This window comes from Capsicum annuum, chromosome 12 (assembly GCF_002878395.1).
Source record: "Capsicum annuum cultivar UCD-10X-F1 chromosome 12, UCD10Xv1.1, whole genome shotgun sequence".
NCBI classification, from domain to species: Eukaryota; Viridiplantae; Streptophyta; class Magnoliopsida; order Solanales; family Solanaceae; genus Capsicum; species Capsicum annuum.
The window spans coordinates 51,731,353-51,751,266 of NC_061122.1; the positions used below are offsets into that span (position 1 = coordinate 51,731,353).

Genomic DNA, 19,914 nt, shown 5'->3' on the forward strand with positions numbered 1-19,914 from the left:
ACTTTCGGCATTCGAGGTAGGTTATGGTTTAACTCTTTCAGACTGGGAAGGATAGTAAATAATAGTACAAAATGCATGTTAAGGGTTGAAATTAATAAAAAAAAATGGCTATCTATGTTTTGTGCCCGTATGGGGGCCTATATGTGATGTAATTATTGAAATTGAGATATTTGTGATATGTACAACCGTATGGGGTCCTATATAATGTTGATAGTCTTGAATGCATGTGAATAATTGTATTATGTTGTTGCAAATGCCTATTGTGGTACCTTTGGTGTATTGTGATATATACATATATATATATATGTATATATATATATATGTATATATATATATATATGTATGTATATATTTACATATATATATTCGTACTTTTTGCATATGAAACATGTGAAAATTCATGGATGAATGGAAATAATAAGTGGATATTGACTCACATGGTTATAGAAATGTATCATTGTGGTTGGTAGTGGAAATATATCATGTGGTTGGTTGTGGAAATACTCATTATGATTAGTTGTAAGCATTACATCCTCAAGTCATATTCATTTATAGAACAAATACTACCACTGTGGCAACACCTTTTTATGATAGAAAATGTGACATCTTATAAAAAGCCCTTCCCGAGGGATGTGCTGGGAAGAAGATATGGATATGGATATATGGATTGATGAACCCCCATGAGTCTCACGTCGGGAGGCTTGCCTCCATGGGTGTATACGAAGGTTGTGCGACAACCTTGTGCATCATCATCACATACATTGTACTTGTTTTATTGTGTTGTGACTTGTATTTTCCATATTAACTTGTATCTATCTAATTATTCTATCTTTCTTAATTGTACTTGATAATCATGTATATACTTAGTTTTCTGTTGTCCTTCTTATATGCGAGATGGTGTATATTTTTGTTCCTATTTAATGTATTATTGTATAATATGTAGATATTGTAGAACTATTAGTACAAGCGGCGTGGGCTATCATTGTGGGATATTTTCTGATTGCAGGTGACATACCCTTGTATGTATTTTGTATGCTTTATTTTCTACTTCGATCAGTTAGCCTGTGATACCTACTGAGTACAAGTGGACTGTACTCACTCCTACTTCATCCTTTCGGTGAAGATTCATGTTTGGGTGCGCCTCAGACTGGTTGATTTTAGGTGTCTTCAGTTCACTCAAGGTAGCAGTCGGACAATCATATGTCCGGAGTTCACCTTTATCTTTTTGTGCTAGTTATGTCTTTATTAGTATTCGGATACAGTTATGTTCCTTGTGGTTATTTTCGGATGTATTTGTCTCATGGATTGTATTAGTAGTTCTTACACTACTGACACCTGGTTTTGGAAATGTATGGTTTTGGATATGCTCTTTTCGCATTGTTATAATTACTTGTATGTTTCAGCTTCGTTCAAGGAGCCTTACCTTGGGTATTTCTGTCTTTTTACCTTTTTGTATTAGTTTGGGTGATAGGCTTACTTTTCAAGGTACGCCGCGACAATTGCTATAATGACCCTTATTTTGGGGTCATGACATGTATGGAATGGGTGAATAAAGTTATGAAGATGGTAACCACAGTTTCATATAAATTCGGTCATGGTGGCAAGCAGTTCAAGAATATTTCTTCGAGAAGAGGTTTGAGGCGAGATGATTCAATATTCCCTTATCTATTTTTGCTAGTTGTGAAGGGCTTTTCAACCTTGTTAAAGCTAATGTTTATCCAGGGCCGAATTCATGGTGTAAAAATCTGCACTAAAGCACCATCTATTTCACATTTATTTTTTACAGTTGACACTTTATATCTCTTTAAAGCAGTGAAGGAAGAGGCAGCCAACTAGTAAATTTTTAAAAGTCTGATATATTTTTCAGTCGAAACACTAATGCAAGTGTAAAGAAAGAAATTACAGAAATCCTTCATATTAAAGAGGTGGATACTCCTGGAAAGTATCTTGGTTTGTCGACAATGGTTAGAAGAAGTAAAAAATTACTCTTTTCTTATATTCGAGATAAAGTAATCTCAAAGATGAATAGTTGGAAATGCACTGGTCTATCTCGATTTGGACGAAAAGTTTTGCTCAAAACTGTGGTTCAATCAATTCTAACTTAATGATGAATATGCTTTTGATTCCAGCAACATATGTGCACCTATATCGAGTGAGCAATGAATCAATTTTTATGAAAATTAGGTATAGAGGAAAAACAAGGGATCAGGTGGATATCTTGGCAGAAAGTTTATGTCCAAAAAGAGGATGGGGGTTCGGGTTTTTGGGAACTCCATCACTTCAATATTGTCATGCTCGCGAAAATAGGTTGGAACCTTTTGACTAGGCTTGAGGCTCTTATGAGTATGCTTTTTCAAGCCCGATACTACAGTTTTGCCCCTTTTCAATTCGAAGGGTTTGGAAAACATTATTTTCGACCTTTTAAACTATTTCAAAATTTAAAAAAAATTGAAATAATTTAATAAATTACAGAGTCACCACTTGATTTTTGAGAAAATATCAAGAAATCCTAAAAAATATTACTTAAAAGATTCAAAACAAAAAAAATCTTTTAAGTTTCGAGTAAGTGGTATCTATTAATACTCTTGGAAGGTTGTTAAGGCATCAAGAGTATCTGCTAACTTGCGGTTATCCGGACTATTTGAAAATAACTTTTTGACTAACTCCAAAAGGAAAAATTAATTTTTGAAAAGAAACCGATTAAGAAAAAAAATCAAGATTTGTGCAAAACAAGTTTTAACGACTTAGTAAAAATTTTAACTAATTTTAAGAAAACTAAAAAAACAACTAGCATATAAAGGAAAAAGGAGGAGACTAAAAGACTTAGGCCATTAGGCCCAAAATATTCAAATGAACCTATCCTAATCTAATTGGGCTTTCGATCCACAACCTGTCCTAATCTACTCATTTGAGTTTTTGCCCCACTTGCACCTGTCATAGTCTAATCATTTGGGCTTTTGGCCCAGAACCTGTCCTAAGCTAGTTTTCGAACCTTGAAGGCCTAAGAATCCGCTTCACTTATATTAAATTACAGCTTTGGCTTTAAGGCCCAAATTAATAAAGAAAGAAAGAAATAAATAAAGAATAAGACAATAATAAATATCGAGACTTTTCAAATCTCTTAGCAATCTCATCAATGGGTTTTGACCCATTTTTCTTCTTCTTCCATCTTCTTGCATCCGCACGTCACGTAATCAACTTTGGGTTTAAACTTTGGAATTGACTCAAAGAGGTGGACCTCATTGGCCCGTTATGAAATGCAAGAGGAAAGGAGTCCATTTGAACTCCAAAACAGATTCATGCAAAGAAAAAGATAAATGAAAAAGAATTAATATGTGTTCGAAAATTCTATACTTAATAGATAAATGATGAGATGGAAAGATAGTATTCTCAAGCATAAAGAAATAGTAAATATGATATCAACAATAAATCAAATTATCAAACGAAAAGGAAATTAACATATTTCTCAAACAATCTTACGAAAAATTGAGCCTAGCACAATATAATCAACTAATCCTTGAAAAGAAGACATTGACCCATAAGTATAGTTGGTTAAATTTTGGACAAATATTTCCTATAGATTAACACATATTTGTACCAAATACTATGATATATATAATATAGTCTAAGACATATTTTCATTAAAGAAAGAAATGGGAATGAGCATACGATGAGAAAAACTTTTTGTGACATAAAGGAAATAACTTTTCATGCTAAAATCAAACATATCCGCCAATAACGAATTTAAACAAGGCATGAGTACGTATTTTAATTAAGCAAAGGTCGAAACTTTATCGATCTAATTTATGAAGGCGAAACAAATAATAGTAACTATTCTTTTCAACATAAAGGGAACAACTTTACACGCTAAAGGCGAACATATCCACCAACAACGAATTTAAACAAGGCATGAGTATGTATTTTAATCAAGCAAAGGTCGAAACTTTATCGATCTAATTTATTAAGGCGAAACAAACAATAGTAACTATTTTTTTCAACATGAAGGAAATAACTTTACATGCTAAAAGAGAACATATCCACCAACAACTAATTTAAACAAGGCATGAGTGCGTATTTTAATCAAGCAAAGATCGAAACTTTATCGATCTGATCATAATAATCAAGGAATAAAGCCAAAGAAATACATTAGCTCATTTTATACCTTGAACATAAAAATAGTCATAATATTGATATCACAACATCCTATGGCCTTTTAGGCCATCTACAGCAAACAATCCCGACAAATAAAATTACAACTACGAAGCTACGAAGAAGGAGATGAAGAAGAAACAATAACAACAAACCTAGTGTATCCCCACCTAGTGGGTTTGGGAGGATAAAATATGTGCATTCCATACCGCCACCTCCGAGGAAGTTGAGAGGTTGTTTTCACTAGACTACGAGCTCAAGACAAAGGATAGTAAACAAAATCGTAATAAAACATGCAACAGGATGGATGGAATAATAGAACCCACAGAGTAATACCATACACTCACAAATCAAAGACACTCATCACACCCAAACTCTCCTAACTAGCAGCCCCAACCTATGGACACAACCCTAAGATGACTAGCCCGGCTACACCAAAACTCTCCTAACTGCTTGCTACGACTCACCCACACGAACTAGCATTCTAACAAAGCTATAACAAAACTAAAGGGGAAATGTATGTTTACCTTTTTCAGAGTAGCAAAACGAGAGTTCAAACTTTCTTCGGAGTCTTGATCACCACCATAAAATAATCTTTCGGGAACTCCGATTAGCCTACCGCTTGAAAATTTTTACTAAAAAACAAAATTTAACTCTTTTCTCAAAAGGTTTTTCCACCAGAATGGTGGCAGTATTTATAGAAAAAGATGGGGATTGAATTCTTTGAATCCATCAATGTGGGAGAAAGAACTTAGGGGTGTTTTGAGAATTTTAAATTGAGGGTTAAGTTTGTTGGAAGATAAGGTGGGGTGAAATTATACAATCTAATACAAACTTTTGAATTTCAAAAATGAAAAAGGGACAAGGTTGAGGGGGGAATTGTACAATCTAGTACAAATTTTGAATTTTAAAATGGAGAAAGGACAAGGTTGGAGGGGGGATTGTACTATCTAGTATAAATTTTTGATTTCAAAATGGAAAAAGGACAAAGTTGAGGTGGAATTGAGAATTTAGGATTTTGTAGGTTTTAGGAATTTGGCCAATTCCATTTAAGTTTTGGCCACATTGAAAATCAATTGGTCAATTGCATTGCAATTGTGGCCAATTTGATTTCAATTATGGCCATAGCTAATAGATTGGCTAAATTAAATCGAAATTCGATACGAATTAATACCTTGTTTAATTCCGGGCTTCTTGATTTAATAAAATCAAAGAAATATTTCTCCAAATAAATTTTTTTGAGAACAAACTATATTTAAATCAAGATATTAACCTTCGAATCAATTTTCAAGATAATACTTGATAATAGTCCAACTTTGATAAAAAAAAAAATATTCATTTAAGTAACAAAATTTATACAATCTCGTATATGTAAATAAGAAAACGTATAATCGTCATTTAAATGATAAAATTAACCCAAATAAATATTTTAGAGTGTATTTATTCGGATGAAAGAAATATTTCGATTTTATTAAAAATCGAAGAAACTCAGAATTAAATTTAGTTGAGGAGGGCAAAAAATAGGTGTCAACAACTACCATAAATCTAATTTTCTTGAGGCAGGGCTAGGCTCCAATCCTAGCTTTGTATGACACGATTTATGATCAGGAAAACAAATTCTGTAACAAGGATGTCTTTGACGCATTGGGGATGGATAGACAACAAAAGTTTATATTGACACATGGCTGCCTAAGAAAAATTCAGGTTATGTTGAAAGCTCTAATTTTCTTGGGAGTGAGAACTTTCTTTAGCTAATCTGATAAAGTAAGATGTAGGAGAATGAAATTGGGATTTGCTACATACTCTTTTTAATGACTCGTGATAGATGCAGTTAGGCAAATTCACTTGAATATTAAGTCCCAGGAAGATACATGGATGTGGAAATGGAATACTAAGGGATTGTACTCTGTGAGGAGTGGATAACGTCTCCTTTATAATCAAAATGAAGCATCAAATTAGCATAATCAACAACTTTGAAAATTCATCTGGAGCATGTCATTACCTCTTAAGGTGCTTAATTTTATCCGGAGAGCTTTGAGAAATATTTTAACTACATGTAGGAGTCTTTTCAGGAAGAAATGTGTAACTAGTTTAATCTGTCCGCAATGTTTACAAGCACCGAAGACCGTGAAACATTGCTTGATAGAATGCCATTTTGCAAAGCAATGTTGAATTCAATCAAATTTTAGCTGGCATGATTTGACAGGGGATTTTATGAAATGATTTGAGGAACAAAAAAAAAGAGAAACCAGAAATAAAATTGGAGGAAGCAACCATGATTTTGTGGAGCTTATGGGAAGCTAGAAACAATTTATGTAGGAATAATAAGCAAAGTGTGCCCATTGTCACTTTATACCGTGCGATGATGCTAGAAGAATGGAGGAATGCCAATTTGGTGGACGAAATGTGTTCTTCTACTGTGCATAATGTGAATACTAAATGGGAACTACCTCTACTTGATACAATCAAATGTAATATCGATGCCTTTTATGATATCCATACATGTTTGGCGGAGTAGGCATGGTGCTACATAATCACTTAGATGAATTCATTGCTAAAAAAAACCATGTTCCTTGATTGTGTTGCTAGCCCTTTATTGGCCAAGCTCATAGGGGTACGTGAGGCTCTCACTTTGTTAAAGGAGTTATTCAGTATAACAAAGTTGATTGTGGAAATTGATAATCTACTTGTGAAGCAAGTTTCGAAAGAAAATTTAGTGAATTATTCTTATTTTGATTTTTAGTCTTTGATGGTAAACTTTTCTCAAAGAATTGTCATTTTTTTTCTTATCGTCTGTTAAGAAATCAACAAATCAGGTTGTTCATTGTCTTGCTAGAACATCTGATTCTATTTTTGATTCGATGAATGGAATAGTACTTGAATTTGATTTAGATCATACATGATGAAAAACCCCATTAAAAAAAAAAAAAAAAAATCCTATTAGGAGCCAGGTAAGACAAAAGCCAAAGAAACCTCAACACACTCTTTTGCGCCCCTCCAAAGGCGTCCTATCAAAGATTTTCTTGGGAAGGAGATTCACCAAAACCCCTTTAATGCATGCATCTATGAAGCCCCAAACGACAAATAACAATATGACGTTACAAAGAATGGATAAAATGATAATGGGGATTTGAATATTCTTTCAATGAAACCTTCGAAGAAAGACACGGTCTTGATAACTTCAACTTGTTTATTTGCTTGAAATGATGACATATGTTTATATTATAACAAGACACTTGGGAGTTGAAACTTGCAAAAAAATCAAATGATTGACCACTTTGACAGAAAGTAGAATCTTCAAAGAATCACAGCACTACTTGAATAATTCATAGGTAGACTAAGTTAATTTTTATCTTTTTTTTACAACATAAACTTAGTACGGAAAACAAATACTCCCTCCATTTTAAAAAGAATGATCTACTTTAACTTGACATAAAGTTTAAAAAAATAAAGTAAATTTTTGAATCTTATGACCTTAGATTAAAGTTGAATCAAATGTATCAAAATGTCCTTTAATCTTGTGATCCTAAATATATCATGTAGAAAGTTAAAATTAAAATATTATCAAAAAAATCATTTATTTTAAAACGAATTATAAAGGAAAAAAGGTTTTTTTTTTTTTAAACGAAGAGTGTAATTAAAATAAAACAATGATTAATTATTTATCAGTCAAGCTATAAATTAACCGTGTTAACATTTCCTCAAGGGAAACTTGAGATATAAAACATACATAATTAATAATTTTGTTACAACTTACGCGCTTTGTACTTAGTGATTCTTCTTCATATGAATTTAAATTATTCCAACAAGTATATGCTACGTACGAATAATTAAATAAAAAATTATATATATATATATATATATATATATATGTTTAGGCATATGCGCCTCGCGCATGTACCTTATTTTATTGTGTTCAAACGTTACACTAAATATGATATTTATCTAAATAACAAAGATAAATATAATAATTAAATTCAACATCTTTTGAAGAATTAAAATTGACTATCTCATGGAAGGGAGTGGGATATGAGAGAAAGTCTTACGATCCAACTAATAGAAGCTCAATCGAACAGACCTTGCCTAATAGACTGGAATGGGGTTAGCCAAAACAGGCGAAAGAGATCAACGAGCTGTAGATATTAGACAAGAAATGTGCTTTGCAGGCATACTCTATCATCTAAGTGCCCACCCAACCTGTTCAGATGTCAGAACCGATCTCAAAACTCTAATATCACCATCTTCAAAGAAAGGACTTTCTCTAAAGCAAGCAGCCCAAAATGCCTATGCTATTGTGACAGCTATAACCTCGCAAAACTTAGCAATGAATTTGGGAAATTTAAATATCCAGACACAGTCCATTTAATGAAGTTGATAACTACCATTAGTTGGTTTTGTTCTGTAAGAGATCGACCAGTTGTCTAGAGTGTACCAAAAGCTTTTTTGTTGTTATTCTTCATCATAAGCTAATTCCTTTGCCCGCCTCTCCAGACCATACAAGTGCGCGTCGAGCCCATGCAAAAGGTTTGGTTAAGACATGTCACATTCCACCAAGTATACAAATGGAACCTGTCTCCTAATGAATTCCCCCTTTACTACTCCCTTTCGCTACCTGGAGCCAGGTTTTTTCTTATTATCGATAACGTAAGCGCAACATATCTGAATTCACTATACGGTTAAGAGTAACTTGCTTAGACTGCTGAATATCCTTCACTTTAGCGAGCTGTAGGACAAACTACATTCAGAAGGAGAAAGGAAACTTTGAATAGAAGGATCAGTGCCTGTAGCAGTCCTGGAGTTAGGTTATGATGGTCGTGATGAGCTCTACTAGAAAGAAAATCTCTTCTATTCATAGATGAAGTCCTATCTAAGGGCCTTCGTTTCCCTTGAATTCCGTTCCCTAGTTCAATCCGGAACTCCAAATATGTAAGTAGCGGCCAAGCGGCTCTGTCCTTTTCAAAGAGGTTATCCTTCTCTCTCCCCGCTTCCTATATTAATTAAACCTAACCTTTGCTAAAAAAAATTATCAAAGTCGATCGACATTCATCTACCACCTATAAACTGCAACAAAACAATACGATGACAAAGACATCAAAATAATATAATTAAATCTAACGTTTACGCAAAAAAAAATTCAAACCCTCCGACACTCACCTACCATCTGTAAACTATAATACAAATAATACGATAATAGAAATATGAAAATAATACAACTAAACTTAACCTTTACACATAAAAAAAATCTCAAACAGAGATATAAAAACAATACAATTAAACCTAACCTTTACCTAAAAGAATTTCTCAAAGCTGACCGACATAGAAGTTGAGGGTTAAAAAATTAAGCATTCACCAATCTAAAAATGCAACCAAATTAAGTTAGAGATGAGCATCAATCATATTTTTCCAATAAGTAAATTGATTTCTTCGGTAGTTTAATGTGTATCTCAATATTTATAAAAGTATTTTCTTAGTAGAGTTTCATTTTAGGAGTATTTTTCTATCTTATTTTAAGAGTATTTTTCTAATTGACCCGTACGAGGAAAAATATTAATTGATTCTCCTTTCATATAATTTAGGAGTTTAGTTAATATAATAAAAATAATTAAATAATAAATTAAAGAAAATAGTGAAAAGACAGTTTTGCCTAAAGAATAGTATTCAAATGAAGAAAAAAAAGTTCAAATCACTTTTCATAGGATGTTCACATTTTTAACATATTATAGATTATAGATTATACGTTATAAATATAGATTATATATAGAGATAGAGATATATATACTATTGCTTGAAAAAGAAAAAGAGGAATGCATTACTATAAATTTCAACACCTTTTTTAATATATTATAGATTATAAGTATAGATTATAAATATAAATATATATACTATTGCTTGAAAAAAAGAAAAAGAGGAACGAATTATTATAAATTCCAACACCACATTGGGAAAATATAAAAGAAATGTGATAGAAAAGTTTAATTGTCCATGAAGGAAAAGGTCTGACATAACAATCAAGATAAATAGGACTAAATATGACTTTAATAAAATAGCAGAATTTTGTATTAAATACAGAAGTATAGACATTTTTTTTACAATAAAATTATGAATTTATGGTGTTTGAATTAATTTGTACATATATCAATTATTTTAAATGATATCTGCCATTATTCACCAACAATATTAGTAAAACTCTATTTATTATTGATAAGATAGATAAAAAATCTCAACTCAAATTTGACATCCACCAAGTAGAGAATTTGAAAACCTTTAACCTCAGCATTAATTCCAAACCCCAAAAATTATTGTTTTCACCGACTAAATAATAATAATTGAACTAGAATAAGATAGATGATATCAAGATGGATCGGTAATGTGTCAGTTATACAGTTATACTAATTTTTAAAGGGGAAAAGTGTATTAATTTATATTATTTTCAGATCAGAAAAGAAGCTCAAGACACCAAGAGGAATCTGCACTATTATCTTAAATAATTAATTACAATTAACTTTACATACAGGATAAATAAAACTACTAATATTTTAAATTCTTAGATCTCCAGAAGGCTTAAATTTTACATTCCAACTCAAATAAATTAGGAAGAGGAATCATTTATTAGTAATAAATTTAAATTTAAGTTAATTAATTAGAGAAATCAGGGGAAGGACAAAACTATAACAACTTGTTTGGATGGTTGTTAACTGTTGTATTATATTGGATTATTAGTCTAAATACATTATTTATTTTAATTGTTAATTAAATTTTATTTATCATATCATTAAATTTATTGTTATATAATAACTAAAATTTCCATTTTATATTACGAAAGAGTTGGCAAGATCTCATTATTTTACCTGATTTTTTTCTTGTTATTTCGTCTTTTCTTTTTATCTAATAATAATAATAATAATAATAATTATTATTATTATTATTATTATTATTATAATAGTTTTATTTTATATTTGACCTAACTTTTTAATAATACCTTTTTTATATTCTATTTTTCTTCTAAATCTATTCTTTAAATTATTCATGTATAATATTACATAATGATGAATACGATATAATTTATTTAAACGTTATATTTATTAAAACGATATAATATAATACTCCCTCTTCACTTTTATGAATCCAGTTATCTAAAAGTAAACTTTCTGTTTTACTATTTGTCGCTTTTAACATATAAAAAACTAATTATTATTTTCTCCTTTTAACATATAATAACATTAATTGCCTATTTTTTAATTTTTTTCTCAAGACATAAAACTATACAATATTATGATAAAATACTCATATTACAATAACAATAAATTTGATGTATTCTTACATAGTGGGAATTGGAGAGGGTAGAGTGTACGCAAACCATGTCACTACCTCAGACAGGTGAAATAGAGAGGTTGTTTCTGATAGACATCCGACTTAGAACCGATAATTGTATAACAATCGCAAAATATAAATGCGTACAGACTAGCACAATATGCAAAATAAACTAATAGAACTATCCATAGGATAGTACTACAGCCGCAAGATAATACTAAAAACTATATATTCGATATCATGGACATCACTCAACACCACGAACAAGAAACTCTAAACACAAATAAAGAACGTTCCCCAACTGTAACTGACGCACTCCCGTCCCTTAATCCTCTAATCTAATCTGCATCCGTCACACTTTCCTATCAAGGATCATGTCTTCCATAAGTTGTAACTGCTCCACACCTAATCACCTTCCTCCAATATTTCTTCAGCCTACCTCTACCCCACCTAAAACCATTTATAATCAGTGTCTCACACCTCAGCACTGGAGCATCAGAGTTCTTTCTTATCATGTGTCCGAACCAACATAACTGCACTTCTCGCATCTTGTCCTCCACCAAAGTCATCCCGTCTTCGCCGAATAATCTTATTCCTCACCCTATTAATTATAATATTTTCAAGAATCCAGCAAAATGTAAAATGAATAAATAAAAATAAATTATAAAAATATAACATACTTAATAAAGTCTAAACAACCTTCCAAACGAAGTGTTTAGGAAAGAAATTAAAGCAGGCGCAGACATGGGAAGGAAGTAAAGTAAAACACAACACTTTCCATAGTCTCTGTCTGTCTTAATGCTGGAAAAGGTCCAACTTTTCTCATTCTGTACCAAATATTTTGCTCTCTACTATATATATATATATATATATATAAATATTCACTTTCCATTTTTCCCTGTAACTTAGCAAGGGGAGCAGCTGCTCTTTGTTTCTTGTTTTGGCGCTTTTTTTGAATGTATGTATACTTTGCTCCTCTTGCTTCAATTTGGAATTCTGGGTTCCTTTTATTCTTTTGAGTTTTATTTGTTGGTTTCTGATTTTCTTTGCTTTTGGGTTTGGGATGGGGGGATGGGGTTCTCATTAGTTAAGCTTTTGATATTCTTGAAATCTGAATTTTTGGGTTTCTTCCCTTTTTGTGTTTTTAAGTGTTGGTTTGTAATTTTCTTGGATGCTGGGTTGGGGGTTTCATTAATTAACCTTTTGAGTTTCTTGAGAATTGGATTTTTGGGTCTTTCTTTTTTGATTTCTTGGATTTTGGAATTTGCTGTTTCTTTCTTTTGGAGTTTTGATTGTTAGGTTGTGATTTATTGGATGTTGGTTTGTGCGTGTGTTGGGGGGTGCGGGGGTGGGGGGGTGGGGGGGGGTGATGGAGTTCTCATTAGTTAGATTTTGATTTTCTTGAAATTTGGATCTTTGTTTTTTTAGCCCCTCTTAATGGTTGGTTTGGGATTTCATGGATTTTGAAATTGTATGTTTCTTTCTTCTTCTTCTTCTTTTTTTGTGGGGTTTTTAATAGTTAGCTTTTGATTTACTTGTAATTTGAATTTGAGTTGCTATTTTTAAGCATTTGATTCTGGGATTTGGATAGATTCTTCATTTTACTTCTCCTTTTTTTTTTTGGTGTAATTTGTGTTATGTGGTTTTTTGGAGTATTGAAGTGTGTGTTCTTGTGAAGTTCTCGTATGTTTTATTGATTTTGCTCTATTGATGTTGAAATGTAAATTTTGCATAAATGGAATGAAATGTGTGAATCCTAGTGTATATAACTGGAGATTACATAGTGGCAGTTGATTTCAGATTTTAATTCTTTCCTGCAGCTCTACATATGTACGATAATGACAAACTTTCTGACCTGTAATGTAATAGTTCATACCATCATTTCATGTGTGTGTCAGAGAGAGAGAGAGAGAGAGAGATGATCAGCTAATGATGAGTTTTTCACCCTTCACCTAACATGGAGTATATTCAAATTTGAATCTGGATTTTCTTGTGGATTCAATTAATCATCATATGTCTATATCTCCTATAATTGACAATAAAGCAAAATCATTTTTCGTGCGTAAATATTTCATTGGATCTACATCTGTGTTAATTGTAATAGTGGACTTAACCAGGGGAACTCCAGTGAATGCTTAGAAATACAAGGAAACATTTGATTTGCTTTTATTTATATATGTGCTTATTTCTTGTAAATATGCACACATAGTACGGATCTTCCCTTTGTTTTGGTTCGATCAAGATCTTCTCGCCTCACTCATTGAGCTCACTCTCGAATCGGGACTGGTATGCGTCAGGTAGGCTTTCGACTTGATCTGATAGCCTACTTATTGGGCGCCTATGAAAGAGAAACTTTCCCCTTGTTTCACTCTGATAGTAGTGTTGATCGTGTCGATGCAGAGGAAATAAACATTTGCATACTATTAAATCTGATATGCAGCCAATTTTGTGTATCATGAACATTTGCATACTATTAAATCTTATATGCAGCCAATTTTGTGTATCATGGCTGAACTATTAAATTTTACGGTGGTTGGGATTTCTTCAAGAGGGAAAAAATTATACTTTCCTTTTGTGAAACCGTAAATAATTTTTAAATTGCATTTGTCCCTTTTAAAATAAATTGCGGAAGGGATAAGTTTCTATCATTTTCCTGCAAGCTTACTACTTCTGGCACTAACTGATCTCCACCACATTTCTGCTTAGTTGTTTCAAATGGTTATACATTCTTCAGGTATCAATACATGAAAATGCTCTATAGCATATATTCCTTGGTTTCTCATTTGTGCTTGGTTGTCTCTTTGTCTAGTGATGTATATGTAGCTTTGCAAATGGATTTGATTGGTTCTCCTTGTTTATTCTCTTTGTTTCCCTTAGCTCTCTCTCCTTTAATTGACATCCTTTATTAACATGAAACATTAAAATCTTCGTTGTTAGCCAATAGAAGCACTAGTAAGGATCATAACTTGTGGTTTTGTACATGACTGTTGGGTATTTGTGTTAAAGTAGCTTATTTTGTTACATTCCTTTTGAACTTCGTGTTCATTTGTTTTATGTGTTTTTATGCAGAGGAAGCTTGATTTTTGGTGATTATTCTGAAGGTTGAACGTTTCAAATTTTCTATGTGTTAGATGCGTCCAAAGAAAATGTCCATGGCTGTCAAGGATGAGAAGGAAATGGCTGTCGATGTGGCAGCATGGGCATTCAACATTGTCACTTCAGTTGGAATTATTATTGTTAATAAAGCCTTAATGGCTACATATGGTTTCAGCTTTGGTACGTTACGGCACTTGTCCTTAAGGTTTATATTTTCCATTTTTAAAATTTTTTTTTTGGAATTTATCTTGCTGACATCTAGTGCATCCGCTCATGTTAAATGGTTCTTGTTGCATTTTCTTTATGTTTCAACGAGGGTCAAACTTTTGTTTCTACTGATCATGAGATTTGAAGTCTGAGCACTTTGAAAGAAATCTTATAGAAATAGATGATTTCAAAGAAATCTTATTGATCCTGCTAGCTAAGGCAAAACCATGCTTAAAATAGGCTGCTTTTTCTGGAAACTATGTATGCAATAAAGGATCTCAACCTATGTAAGTTAGTGTGATGAGCATAGGCGACTGATTAAGCTAGACTTGGTTCGCCTTGTTTCCCAGCTTTATTCGAGCTGTTAGTTAGACTCCACATCTCAAAATAGTAGAATTCCTGTCCCATTTCCTGTTTATGCATGGTTCGTCAGTTACTGTTTAAGCCAAACCATCTATTGAAGACTGAATGGTGTGCTAACTCAAGACATTCTCTTTCGTTGTACATTTGTGTAAACCACATCAATTCAGTTAGAACCATCACGTTTTTCCAATTCAGTTAGAACCATCACGTTTTTCCAGTATTCATGTGACGATTTTGCAGGATCGTCTTTACTTTAGTCATTTTCATCTATTAAGTCTAGTATATGATCTATATTCTATACTATGTTCAAGTTCACTACAAATTCAAATCTTGAAGACATTTGAACTTAACAAGAGATATATGATCTCATCAAGGCATTTATGATTCTTACCTGTCCATTTTGGCCATAATATGCACAATGAAATATTTCTCCACACTTGTCTCTGCTTTTTCTTCACTTCATGGTCCTGCCGACTGAAGATATCCTTCAGTACTATCGGCATGACTGGCCAATAAGTATATTTAAGAATATACACCAAATCTCTAGCCTCTCTTATTCTAATCTATATTTTATTTTGCCTTGGCGGACTATGATTAGCCCCTATGGTGTTAACATCTTTCTGTGTTGTCTTATGGCCACCATGAATATGAAAAACTAGACTGAATGGTGGCTAATCTGGAAGCCGTGTTTTATGTTGCAGTATTACTCGGCTGCTTAGTAAATAGTGGATTCGGAAAATTTTGATCCTAACTTGCCAGATTACATTGTTTTCTTTTACTAAAAGTGATGGATGTTTTTTCTTATTATATCTCAATTTTCCAGCTTTCTCGTCAAACTACTATTCTGCGCCACCGTTGCTTGTTGCTGTTTTACGCGGTTAACCAACTCATGTTTAACCTCCTCCTTTTTTTAAACTGGTAACTTAACTCATGTTTTAACTTTTTTGAGACCAAACAAATTTATAATCTGTTTAGGCAAAATATGTGAATGAATTTTCTGTTTCTAATCCTCGAGAGAAGCTGACATTGCCTCCCTGTACTTCAGTTTCTAGTTTATAAATTTGGTGTTAATGGATTAAGATAAGTCTTTGAGATTAAAAGCATAGTTTCTTACTTTCTTCTTCTTAGAGAAACATAGTTTCTTGCTAATCATTTGTAAGCTTTTTGGAAAATTAGCTTGATATTTCTTATGTTATCCTGACTTTGTCCTATTGCTCCGTCAAATTTGCAGCTACAACCTTAACTGGGATGCATTTTGCTACAACAACATTAATGACCTTTTTCCTTAAATGGCTTGGGCATATCCAGAATTCCCAACTTCCGTGGTCTGAGCGATTGAAATTTGTTTTGTTTGCAAATTTCTCTATTGTTGGAATGAATGTGAGTTTGATGTGGAACTCTGTTGGATTCTATCAGGTTAGTGTGAAGAATTATCAGACATCTATGCTCTACTTGTCTTGAATTTTGATCTCACATCTCTTTTCCTCTTGAACCCTCATCAGATTGCAAAGCTAAGTATGATACCAGTGTCGTGCTTTTTGGAAATTGTACTGGATAATGTGCGATACTCGAGAGACACCAAATTAAGCATTTTGTTGGTTCTACTAGGTGTTGCAATTTGTACTGTTACTGATGTAAGTGTAAATGCAAAGGGTTTTATCGCTGCCTTCATTGCGGTCTGGAGCACTGCCCTGCAGCAATATGTAAGTTTACTGTGGAACACCAATTACCTTCGCTTATGTCAACATAACTTGCTTTTTACCTGATGATGTTCTATATAGAACCAGATTTTTTGGTGTATCTGTGACCAATTTTGTATATCTGGACTAATTAATTGCATTTGCTGTCAAGTTAATGTTTTAATTTCTATGCCCTCTATACATTCCACTTATTATATTTGCTGATGTATGTTCCTTCCGATGCAGTATGTACATTATCTTCAGCGTAAATATTCACTTGGGTCATTCAACCTGTTGGGGCATACTGCACCAATACAGGCTACATCCCTGCTGTTACTGGGACCCCTTGTAGACTACTGGTTGACTGATAAGAGGGTCGATGCATACAACTATACCTCAATATCACTAGTAAGTACATCAAAGTCCTCTTTAATCGACATAAAGGAGTACCGCTATATCATGGTCACGTAATATAGTTTACTGAGTTTCTGATGCACTTTGAAAAGGAGAACATTTCACTATGTCGGATGTGGATACATCCGTTAGTGTGCAAAATCAATATACTAGCGAGTATGTCATTTAAATAATGTCACTCTTCATACAATTTTTTGTGCCACCATAGTGAGGATATCCGGGGTAAACAGTCATTAATGTTTGTTTATAGTGAATAGTTTGATATGTTAGCCAGTGTTTAGGATGGATTAAGACCATCAAATCTTTACCTTCCGATCTTCATTATGTTGAATAGATGCGCACCTGAAGCATTTATAATGCCTAGATTACCATGTTTACTCATTGACAAATGTTTCTTAACTCTTTACCTTTCGGCAGTGTCCCCATTACAGTTCAATTACCGGCTTTCTATTGGTCGTTTATGTATTTCTTAAAATGTTGCTTTTCTTGGCTTAGACGTTAGACAGCTAGGTTTACCTTAATGTTTCTAGAACAGTCTTGACTTCTTTAAACCGAAGCATTTAAAGGTTGAGACTAGTGCATACTGAACTCAATTTATGTCAACTTTGGTCCGAGTAGTTTGCAATTATAATAATTTGGATTTTCTTTTCTTTCTTATTGCAGTTTTTCATCGTCCTATCATGTACGATAGCAATAGGGACGAATCTCAGCCAATTCATCTGCATTGGAAGATTTACAGCAGTGACATTTCAAGTGCTTGGTCATATGAAGACCATTCTTGTCCTGATTTTGGGTTTCCTCTTCTTTGGGAAAGAGGGGCTCAATCTACACGTCGTCTTTGGGATGAGCATTGCTATCGTTGGCATGATTTGGTATGGTAATGCTTCCTCACTACCCGGTGGAAAAGAGCGGGTACAGTCTCCCACCATCGGCAAACCTGAAAAACACAGCCTCTTGCCACCAACACAGCTCGACGAGAAAGTATAGGGAGTCATAATCGAAGCAGATCAATTGACAATTTTTCATATGTTCTTTTCCTTCCTGCCATACATATAGCGACAGAAGTATTTAATTCAATCATCTGATTTTATATTTAAAAGTCTAAATCTTTTCTCCTCTTTAACAGTGAGATTTTCTTTTCTTTTGCTTTCGCTAGTTTTATGTCGAAATTTTCATATGTTAAAAGACTTCAAAAGTGCCATTTGATCATTATTTTTATGAAGCAATGTTGCTTTGGTCCTCCCTTTGTTCATTTTCTGGTTCGCTTTCTGTGTCTACACGAAATAATTCATATCCATCTTTTATATTTAGTGTGTTTGGTATGTAGAAAAACATTTTTCAGAAAATATTTTTCAAGTTTCTCATGTTTGGTTGACTTAAATGTTTTGGAAAATATTTTTCAAATTAACTTATTTTCTTCAAGTTTAAGGAAAATGACTTTCCTTCAAAAAGTAAAAAAAATATTTTTTAAAATTCTTTTAACCTCACTTTCAAGTTGAAATGTTCATACAACTCTCAGAATCATCACTAGCATTCTGACCCTCAATCCCCTTACCACCCCCATCCAAAATAAATATTTCAATTTTTTTCTTATCTCACCCCTTACCTCGACGACCTATGGCCCCTCCAAAAAAGTATTTATTTTTTTAAAGAAAATTCAATTTTTTTTTTATCCTACCTCCACCCCTACCAGCCCTCCTAAAAGAAGAATTAAATTTTTCAATTTTGTTTAAATTTTAATTTTCTATCTTACCCCACCCTCACTCCCGATTCTGACCCTCACCCCTTACTAGCCCCCGCCCCCTTCCTCACACACACCTACCAAAATTTTTCTTTTACCCCACCCTTCTTACCGTATTCATTCTCAATCTTTTTTGTTATATATATAAATACTTTTGAAAAAATCTTCATACTTGCATAACGAACACAAGAATATAAGTAAGAAACAACTTATTTTCATATAAAATATTTTTCTCCTCTATAGCGAATACACCCTAAAAAAAGTATTTTTCAGGGTCAAAATTTATTTTTCTAAAAACTATTTTCTACGTTTTAGCTAAACACTAAAATGTATTTTCTAAAAAATATTTTTTTATTCACCAACCAAACACTAGAAAGTATTTTTCGAAAGAAATTTTTCACTCACCAACCAAACATAAGAAAATAAGTAAGAAAACAACTAGTATTCCACGAAAAATTTTCTAGGAAATTATTTTTCATGAAAAACATTTTCCTTCGCAACAAACACACTCATCCTTGTGTCGGGGTCTATCGAAAACATTCTCTCTACCTCTGAGGTAAAAATAAGGTTTGTACATACTCTATCTTCCCTAAATCCCATTTTGTGGGAGTCAATGGACCACACTGGGTATATTCTTCTTCTTGTTTTATATTTTGTCATTTAACATCCATGTTTTATACTTAGTCGTCCTTGAGTCATCTTTGCCTTTAAGGTAGGGGTAAGGTCTACGTATACTCTATCTTCTTTTGCTACTAGCCAAATCGACATCAACCTTTCTCGGTTTGTATTTCAAGACAATAACAAAGGATCCAAGCCACAAAGATATGTGTGGAGAGTCAATTTTGAGTTCCATGTAGGGCAAAATCACATATGATAGATAGCTTGGAGTTAAGGAAGCTATTGGAGAGGTCATCGGAAAGATAAAAAAAGGAGCTAAACAACGACCTAGAACCA

The 19,914-nt window shown here is 32.8% G+C and overlaps 1 protein-coding gene across 6 annotated transcripts; it reads left to right on the plus strand.

Annotated features, from left to right (window-relative positions):
• The first annotated feature begins 12,140 nt into the window (after nucleotides 1-12,140).
• On the plus strand, nucleotides 12,141-18,459 carry LOC107851127 (UDP-rhamnose/UDP-galactose transporter 4). 6 transcript variants are annotated; one of them, XM_016696050.2, is made up of 7 exons: nucleotides 12,212-12,418; nucleotides 13,670-13,757; nucleotides 14,530-14,736; nucleotides 16,358-16,542; nucleotides 16,629-16,829; nucleotides 17,052-17,213; nucleotides 17,883-18,459. In XM_016696050.2, the coding sequence occupies exons 3-7, from the start codon at nucleotides 14,592-14,594 to the stop codon at nucleotides 18,204-18,206; spliced, it is 1,017 nt and encodes a 338-aa protein (XP_016551536.1). In that variant the 5' UTR covers nucleotides 12,212-12,418; nucleotides 13,670-13,757; nucleotides 14,530-14,591; the 3' UTR covers nucleotides 18,207-18,459. The 6 variants fall into 6 exon arrangements, with proteins under 6 accessions (XP_016551533.1, XP_016551532.1, XP_016551534.1 ...); XM_047401585.1 differs by having other exon boundaries at nucleotides 12,228-12,418; nucleotides 13,578-13,757; XM_016696047.2 differs by lacking the exon at nucleotides 13,670-13,757 and having other exon boundaries at nucleotides 12,141-12,270.
• Nucleotides 18,460-19,914: the final 1,455 nt, after the last annotated feature.

Coding starts and splice junctions, on each gene's coding strand:
- LOC107851127 (XM_016696046.2), top strand. Junction 16,830..17,051: donor GCACTGCCCTGCAGCAATAT/GTAAGTTTACTG, acceptor CTTCCGATGCAG/TATGTACATTATCTTCAGCG. Junction 17,214..17,882: donor ACTATACCTCAATATCACTA/GTAAGTACATCA, acceptor TTCTTATTGCAG/TTTTTCATCGTCCTATCATG.